The 9,787-nt window shown below is 43.9% G+C and overlaps 1 protein-coding gene across 1 annotated transcript in view; it reads left to right on the top strand.

The window, feature by feature from the left end:
• The window catches only part of T265_00139 (hypothetical protein), a gene marked incomplete at both ends in the record, with an annotated part of 14,296 nt that extends 7,953 nt beyond the window's left edge, over window positions 1-6,343 (top strand). Inside the window, one exon of the mRNA XM_009163796.1 lies at window positions 6,156-6,343. Coding sequence (XP_009162060.1) covers window positions 6,156-6,343 — 188 coding nt within the window. The remainder of the gene's footprint in view (window positions 1-6,155) is intronic.
• Window positions 6,344-9,787: the final 3,444 nt, after the last annotated feature.

Below are 9,787 nucleotides of genomic sequence, written 5' to 3'. Positions count from 1 at the left end.
GTATAACTCGCTAAATAATTTTGCTCACTCACAATAAATCTGACCAACTCATGGAGTATGGAATTCAGTCCGTTTACTATAGGACCCATGGAGGTGTCTGTCTAGCGAATGTTTGATAGGCCGTAGTGTTTGGATTAAACCTTCCAACGGTTATTCGCGCCAGCTTTCCCAGCCGATCTAATTTCAAGTAATAGCACCGAAATGTTGGACATTGTCAGTACACCAACACGACATAATTTTTTTTACGCTGACTGTCTAAAGACCCCTAACTTTGCGGATTTAAGTACATCTCTCCAATACTCGTGGTTTATCACCTCATTGAAAAAGAGTACCTCCTCAGAATGACTTTATACATCCATGTATTAGGACCAGGCAAATGGGCCTAAATTAACTGCCAGTTCGGTTCTGATTATTCAGGAAGTGGACGTAATAGTGTGGCTATCTTGTTATTTGGCTGGGGGTTAGCGGAGCTTTTCGAACGGTGACAGAGCATTGGGCGCATTTGATCCATAGTGCTACGACTAACCAGTGAAAATATTCACGTTCAATATACTCGGGTAATCCAACTGAGGCTGAGGATGCATGCTCAGTGTCCAGCACGGGTATACGCTTTCATACACATTAACAGTACGTCCATGCAGTTATTGATTGACCCGTATGTTGGCTTTACAATGTATCTGTCCTCACCCGACCCAGTGAGCACGTGTTTGTTCCTCTAAGGACAATTGCCTATTGGGCATGTCATGACTTGACTGACAAGTGAGTAACATTTAAGTGCATTGAGCCAATGTAGTTCAGCTGTTGTGACTGTACGGCCATGTGGTCATTGTTCGCTGAACTGAACTGGACAATTTGATTGCAAACGCTTCATCACCAATCGAGGCGACATGATCAATGCGTTATTGGGGAGTGTAGTGGCGCGTAGCACATAGCCAAGCATTGATTTTCCGTCCCACTGGATTCCACTTGAGAATACCCTGTGTATCACGCTCGGATCGAGTATATATGTGCCCCACTCCAGTGGTTCGTTTATTCCTGACCACGAGCAACCAGTGGACCACGGGTAACAGCAGCACGTTTCTGATCTTGAGATTATTACCTCTTCAGTTACAGTGGAATTCGTTTTCATCAGTAAGCGTAAAACAGGAACAATAAGACAACCATTTTCGCTTCGGCCATTCTGTATGACCTGTTTTGCCTTGGTTACACCTTCGGTGATGCGGTACACTGGTAGTAAGGCCTTGTAACTGTTTTAAGGAAAGTGATAACATCTGGAGGAGTTGTAGCAACCCAGTCACCCACATACTTGACCGTTCAGCTCACAGTCGCTCACTGGATCACGAGACTTGTCTTTTTTCATGCCCACACCCACGTCGCATTAAGTTGACTCATCGGACATCGATTGTCTGCACCGCCAACTCAGCGTAGCAACCACTCATGTGCCGACGCGCCCACGTACACGCACTGGGACCTACATAAAGGGAAACCGAACCTAGTCAGGACACACAGACTCGCGCGCGCGCAGGGAGCAAGGAGTCAGCCAAGCACTCCAAGTCCACGGACAATTATGGAACATGTGTAGCAGTCGCACTGCGGAGAAAAACACGTTCCCGCTGTCCGGACTTTCACCAAGGGACTCTCACATACGATAAGTTACCTTCTGACTTGCTCTCATTTCGCACTGTATTTATTTTTATACGTGTTGCAAACCACCACTGTCAATCATACCAAAATCTTTTATTAGTGCATACACCTTCTGATTTGTATTATGGCTATCACCACCTGTGCACTAATAGACTACGATAGGCAAGGAATGTCGTTGAGAAGTGTGATTTAGTCAATTTATGGAGGGGCAAATTTGGTGAACAGAAATTCTGCAGATTCACGTTAATGGATTGACTTGACACTTTGATAACACCACCTCTGAGCAGGTCACTATATATGTCATCAAACACCTGACCTATGTAGATACTTGGAAGCTTACGCCTGCTATTGGTGAACATAAATCTCACCATTACATCCTACTGAGCGAAGTGAAATTCTTGAAAAAAGTGTCAGTAAGCTACGTATGAAGTTCACTTCCAGAGCTTGTTTCTTGAATGAGGTTTCCACTATCCAAATGTTTCCCTGTACACACTTCTTTAAAGTTTCAGCTTTTCAACTGATATATCACAGGTGATAATGGGGTTTTCGTAGTTTTTTATCATCGATGCGCTAATTTCATATGAACAGGCAAGCGCAGTGTAACCAGAAGCAAGCGCGCTTTTGCGGGTCTGATTAGATCAGCGTTCGGTTCGGATTTTGGAACTTTAATTAGGGCAAACGTAAGGTGCATGCCCACTTTGTTTGCCGTTCTATTGTGGTTGGACTCCTCAAGTCAGAATTTCTTAAGAAGTGCGAAGGACTACTGCTGACAGCTTATAAAAGGGTAAAATAACACCATCGAATGGTATACTGGTGACGTTCTTCTGAACATTATAGAGGGTATTTTTGAAACAACGTATTTTATGTTTAACTGATTGAATTCCAGCACGGGCCTTACTCAGTAGTTTGAGCAGTTTGTTTGTTCACTCAGCTGGACAATTTGATTACAAACGTTTCAATACTTATGTTGAGGTGGTCACCTCGACATAATTATTTATTGGAGCGTAAACGAATCGCATTCTTTTTTCTCATAAAATACGTTGATTCCAGAGACAATGTTAATCAGTGATAACTGTTTACACGGCCCAGAGTAGAATTGTCATCAACATTTGGGTTCACTTTTTTCCGCGTCCCCGGTCAACGCCATGAAAATCGAACACGCACATCTAGTGGCACGCAGCTTCAACAGCGTAGACTAAACATACTGAGAATTTAGCTTCCTTTTATAGAGGAACTCAATGGTACACAAAATCTATTTCACCTACCTGTTGCCATCCGTTTTGGCTAGCATAAGTTTTCATCGTTATCATCGGATATCCACAAAAGTTCCGCTGGAGCAATTAATTTTCTACCAACCACATCCAACCTCATTTTTCTTTTGTGATGGGATACCCCCTCGTTGGGTAGAGCTGTAGTGTCTGTAATCCGTTGTCACATTTACCATTCTTTCTGAACATAAACCACACTTTGTAACTGTCGTACATATTGTATCATGACGTTTGTTTTAATGTCACGAATACACAATTTTCCGGTGCGACCTGCTGACTTCTTGCTGAACGAGTGTATTTACGCTCCGTTGAACTGTTTGTTGACTGCTGAACCAGTGGGACCAAATCTCTGTGTTTGTGTCAACTGTTGAACGTCACAATAAATCCCTGTGACATTTTTTAGCCGTGAATAATTTTCCTACCGTGGAATATATCACGCACGCGGAACCATCTGTGGGAAATTCCGACAAGTGAATATTTCCTTTCACAGCCAGTTACTGCATTTGGATCGGTGTAGTGGACTATTGGATCTACACATTCGTGAGTCCCCATTTTAGTACTCATTCCTTTGCTATTGTGATTTTGTGATTTTGTATTGGCTACTTAGCTTGTTAATTTATCCGAACACGCTGATGAGGTCCTAGTCCGCTACACAGCGAGCCCGACGCGAGTCAAAGAAGCCAACCAATTTCGCAGTTTGGATATCTAACCGTTCTTTTTTGCTTAAGTATAATCGGGCTATTGTACGACAGTATTTACGTTGGGTACCATTTTCCTCATGTCCCTTCTTGACGCATCGATTTGGTTGAATTTCTTATATGTAATCTTTCCACAAATGCGATCATATTCACCTTGTTTTTAAAGTCACGCTTTTCTTGCATCAAGCTTTGCTTACCAAAACTGGTTTAGGAAGTACTAGGCTATACTTGTCAACTATAATTTAGTGAAGTCTGTTAGCTTTTTCTAAAGACGGTCGTTTCTAAAACGTATTCATCCACTAGGATATCTGCAGTTCTAATGGTGCACATCTGGTCAGATTGGGAAAAGCCCAGCCACACACAGACTTTGGGTTTTACCACGACTCATCAAGTAAGTTTTGAGGGTTGAGCAACTTCACTTTTCAGTTAACAGCTTCAGGATATTGGCTACAGGTACTTTGCTCAACCAAATGGTTTTCGCAGCTGATGAACTTGCTTTAAGCTGAGTTGAACATTGGCCTATTTTGAAAGTCTTGGTGAATATTGAAAATATCTTCACTCATATAGCCATCTATTCTCAGGAAGGACCCGAGAAATCCTATGACAAGTGTGCGTGGGTCTGGTCAGATGTGGCACCATCTGATAATTACTTGTAGACGGAAATCAGTAGAAAATGGAATTTCGCAAGATAAACCCTAGCGACGAAATCGGTAAGAGCTAATGTCCTCACTGGTTTGGCCGAACTCGATTCCTTTGGGCCAACAAACCCTAAATTACACACAGCTGGAATTGTTGCGTACAATTAATTTGCCACCATGTCATAGACTCTATTGAAATGGGACAAGATTTCACTGTGGCCATGAAGACTGCAAAACTTTTCTTCATTTTTGCTTTCGCTGCTCTTTTGCGTCTCTTTTCGTGTAAAGGTACCCCCACGGCCATTACAGATGTATATGCAGCTGGCACCACTAGTGGCCTACGGCGAAGCAGGCATCCAGTTATTTTTACATCCACAAAACTTCACAAAAGGTATTGTGCACAATAGCAACAATAAGAATCAATGGTGCATTGTGGGGTAACGTTGCCTCGTAGATATGAGTTCGGCTCTAATTTCAACGTACTAACTGAATATCAAGCTTTGCCCAACATCCACCATCTGTGTAAAACAGTCTTCTGCAATGTTACACATTCGGAGATAAGCTTGCAGATCGCCGGCTGATTTTCCGACAAACTACCATGATATGGTAGGCATCTTCATCAGAGACAGCATCAGTGTCGACGTTGATGCTTCACTGACGTGATATGAACTCCCAACACAACACTTTATAATGTTTTCCGGTCGCCACCAGCCAACCGAGCAGAGTTAGTTTTCCCAACTCGCGAAAATTTCTGTGCAATTAGAATGACAGTCGTCCTTACTGAAATACCAATGCCAACTTCAAACGTTTCACTCCAGGCTAGAAAAATTCTCAGCAACGTTCGATTTCTTTTTGATGTCTTAGCGATAGAAATATTTCGCCATCCCCATTACTCGCCACGGTTTTGTACAATTGGCATACTGAAAATATGGGAATTGCTCGAACAAAATCTTTGACAGGAATTACTTGTTGATGACCAAGGTTATGGATGAATATCATATCAAAGATGTTCGCAAGCACCATCAAAATAGAGTCCATATTTTGTGAGGCGTAACAGCTGGTACATGTAAATTGTTGTGACCCAACTCTCGACAAATTCTATGCAATTGTAGGCGACAATTGTAAAGACCGGAAGCAGTCAGTACCAAACCGACCACCGTGAAGCTTTCAGCGCTCAGTATCCGCACAATGAAAATTAATTTTCGAGAGTTACGACGTGCCGCTGATGGACTGAATAGACAGGTAATTCAGTTCAGAGTGCGACTCCGAACTTTCGAGCTCCATCTAGGCGTCCTGGGGTTGCAGCGACGCTAGGCAAGCATTCCACTAGGCTTTTCCCGCCGGAGGTACGATTCCTTCAGTGGACAGTGGAATTTTGTGAGCTGCGAAAATACGATTTTTGGTTTGAGCACATACGCATCAAAATCCAACATTTTGGTGCAGAGTTTTATGCCACTCGTAAAGGTTTTGCAGCTTACGGCACCTAGCATAACGGGCCACTACTTTTTCCACTCTCACTCGTCGCCGAGAACGGCCTTCATTTAATTTGTAAGGTGTTGGATAGCCAGGTAAAAAATACCAGTTACAGGCATTTATTCACTCCTTCACGTCACCACAATCTAATGACCTCACCAATATTCTTCTGTAACCAATCAAACAGTTTTCCCGTTCAGTATCTCAGACCATTTTAGTTGGATAATTCAGGCGACAAGTTCTGCTGCAGTAGCGGAATTCCAAGACTTCCATGAATGGGAATAGTCTTGTTCACCTATTCAGTAACCAAAATTGAAGTTAGAACCTTCCAGCTGTACAGCTGACCAAACTCGAGTTGCCGAAACGAAACGATTTACCACCATCTGAATGACAAGTGGTGAAGAATTTGCCGGAAATATTTGCTTAGCTTTCAGATATCACTGAACACTCTGTACGCAGTCTACAAGTGGTTAAGGAGCGAAATCTTCAACCGGAAAGTTCGTGGTTCGGACCAAAAATCGATATCTTGACTGCTCCTGCTCGCAATACCCTAACCCTCTTGCTTTCCTCAGGTGGTGTAGCACCTGAAGCTAAGAAAATTGTTACACCTGGACATTATTGATATCCACTATTAGAACAAATTTGTTCTGATGTGTTTGAGACCGCCAATACATGAACAGCAATTGGACTGAATGACATGAGTGAAGACATTTGTGACACGGAGACCGGTGACATGTGTGTGAACCATTATAAGGACTGCAATTTTATTTGAAATGGATAAAAATCTAACAAATTATGTAGACTGCATAGCAATCCAAGGCCGCAGGCTATTGGCGCGCCGAAATTGAGTTCGCCGAAAGTATAGGGTTTTCGAAGTTGCCATTTTTATGTGAAGTTAGTCTAATCAATTTGCACCTTCCCGTGACATGTTACACGTTGCATTTTGTTTAAGTCAGCGAAATGTCAAGGTCATTGACCATCGCCGATTTGGATTTTTTGCCGGTTTACGCGACATAAAACAGGGAATCGCACTTTAGCATATTTTGCCGTTCCGCGGTGTTCCTGAAGAATAAAAATAAAAATCTTAAGGGTATTTAATACAGATGCCGCCCTATAGGATCAGTCGCAGGCGTTTGTTTGCTTTAGACACGTTAGATTTAACCAGTGGGGTATTTTTGTTTGTTCACAAGATATTGTCCCCATGGATCTCGTGTTCCATAAGTGCAATAAAGTCAGATAACAGCACAAACTTGCAGTGGCAGTGCGAGGGACACCTGTGGGTGATCCTCCTTCCCAGATATGCATAGCTAGCTTGTAGATAATACAGTGCTGCCAGAATGCTGTGGGCGTCTTTCCTATTATAACTATGACGTTCTATAGATGCTGACCACCAATCATGAAGCGGCCACCACGATGACGGTAGCCTCCTCGACTACCTATTGTGGCTGCTGAATCCGTGTCTATGTGCGACGCTAATTAGGGTTCCCCACATATGCGCGGCAGCCCAATCCATTGGGTAACGACGGCCCCCTTTACTCGTATCTCTACTTGTTTTCACTCATCTCGAATACTTGTAACTGCTAGGCTCGCTTTTATGTGCAACGTTGATAATGAGACTGCACCTATGCACCGATGGTCAATGACGGTCTTGTATACCGTTAACTATACGCGATCCCGCTTGTCTTCGCTAGCTACAATAAACATCAGTACAGTTTATATGCCGACCGGTAAAAATAAGGCCTCAGCTATGCGTGATAGCCACATCTGACAGCCTGTTATTCACACAGCTGTACTCGAGGTCATCTAACTTGGCTGTTGAGTCAGCGTCCTTGTACATACATACCTAATCTAATGGCGACCGATTAACCAAATACTCAAAACTGTACGCGATATCGTCTACCTTGACTACTTATTGAAACGGGCAGGCCAGTGCTTATATGCGACTCTGTCTGGTAGGCCTGGGCTATGCGTGACGTCTTAACGACCAACGGCTGCCCGTCATACTCGTAACCTCACTTGATATCGCCTACCCTGGCTGCTTATCGTAATCGCAGCAACTGAGTCTATGTGCAACGCTTAGTATAAAGCTGAGGGTCTTTCATACTATACGCGATGCCGCTTATCTTCGCTACCTACTGTAAACATCACTCCAATATATATGCCGACCAGTATAAACAGGGACTCAACTATGAGTGATAGCATAATCTGACAGCCTGTTATACTCACAACTGTACTCGAAGTCACCTAACTTGGCTATTCATCGTCATACTCATACTTACTCGATGCCGTTTATGTTTGCTACCTTCAGTAAACATCGCAACTGTATTTGACGTAACCTACGTGACTACCTATAGTAACTGCCAGGCCCGCACACATGCTCGTAGCTAACCATAATGCCCCGACAACACATAATAGACTAACCCAACGATCAACGGTGGTCATCGCCTGTCAAAATGCAATCACCACCCATTTTGATAGCGCGCTCCCAAATCCTACTCTTGATTGTACCCCCTCAACCACTCCCTCCATTACCCGAAACAATGAGCTGTCGTTCACCTCGGCTACTTAGCGTAACTGCTATTCGCGACGCAGATAATGGGGCCTCACCTATGCACGGCAACGTAATACAATCGCCAACGACGGCGCTCCATACTCATAACTCCACGCGTTGATGATGCGCCCGCCATGAATTTACGAAAACACCATTGGCGAATTGCATTTTATTCATTGGCATCACTGATACAAGCTTAATTGGTAGTCGCTCCATTTTTCATGTTCTTAAGATCCACTTCACGGGACAAGGATTCTGAAACGGAAAATGGGCAAGCAATTAACCTTCTGGAACAGCACTTAAGCATCTGGATGTAATGGAATTTTATTTGTTTGCTTACCTAGTGGTTCATAATTCCCATTACCGTGATGAGGGATAAATGTATAGTCGTTGCGGATTGCCATGGGTTCATTGAATCGGCATTTGGGGCCTTCGAGTTACAATCACACGAATTCCTCGTCATCACGGGATTCGAAAGCGAGGTCTGCAAAGCGTATGCTAAAAAATTAGGCCTCAAATTACCGGTCTCCATCAACTCCGAAATTGGACAAAACAGTTTGATTGCGACTGTCTTACGGGGCACACTCGGCTTGTCCTCCATGGACCGATCAAGATCAACATCAAAGCAAGCTCTTTTAGCTGAACGGTAGGTAGACTGATCGGCAACTAATGGGAATAGTTTAATTTATACATGTGCACTCACTTGGTGGACGCGCCTGAAGATTTTCTCCACACAGCGGGCAGGGCTCATTGCCGCAGCAATAACGGTGATATGGAAGTCGATCACGTTGACACCACCAATCAGCAGGGTCAGTTGGCTGGCCACAGAGACCACAGGGAACAGCGTCGTTTGACGTCGAACGCCACCGTGGTTGTTTGCGGTTGCCATCTAACACCAGAGGCTGGTTGTCCTGTGCACTAATTGCATTTTGACGCAACATCAGCTGGCTTTGGACAATCAGACGCTTCATGCACCCAGCAGCCTTACGCGGATCCAGCAGCTTCAGTTTGCCAACCAACCGATCAAGCTGCTTGTGCAAATGCTCTATTGGTGATGGATCTGGCTTTGGAACCAGAGATAAAGGTACTCCTTCCTCCGGTAGGTTATATTCGGCAAGCCACCTTTGATGGATTGGAAATTGACCTAGACACTGCATGTTCGATCAATCAACTTACCGCATGGGAACGAGTGGCCTCTGAATACTGAAAATAGGTGTACACAAGGCAGCCACATTGATTGGTAAAATATGCACGTGCAGGTTCCGGCCGAGGTGTTTACTGTCTGAGAACATTTGGGGGTTTGTACCACAAACTGACTGTTACTAACAACGGGCTTCTCACCTTGAAGCGATCTGTCTGCTTGTATAGCAGATTTGGCGTGCATATTCCAATGTGCCTGAGAACCTGATTAGCGGCGTATGTCGTCATCCGGGAAACCACACGTAGAACGTAGATATCTCCCTCCCGAATTTCTCGACGGTCACAACAATAAGTGGTGTGCATTTCATATTCCCG

This window comes from Opisthorchis viverrini (genome assembly GCF_000715545.1).
Source record: "Opisthorchis viverrini unplaced genomic scaffold opera_v5_1, whole genome shotgun sequence".
NCBI lineage: Eukaryota > Metazoa > Platyhelminthes > Trematoda > Opisthorchiida > Opisthorchiidae > Opisthorchis > Opisthorchis viverrini.
This window is presented reverse-complemented; position numbering and strand designations above follow the sequence as displayed.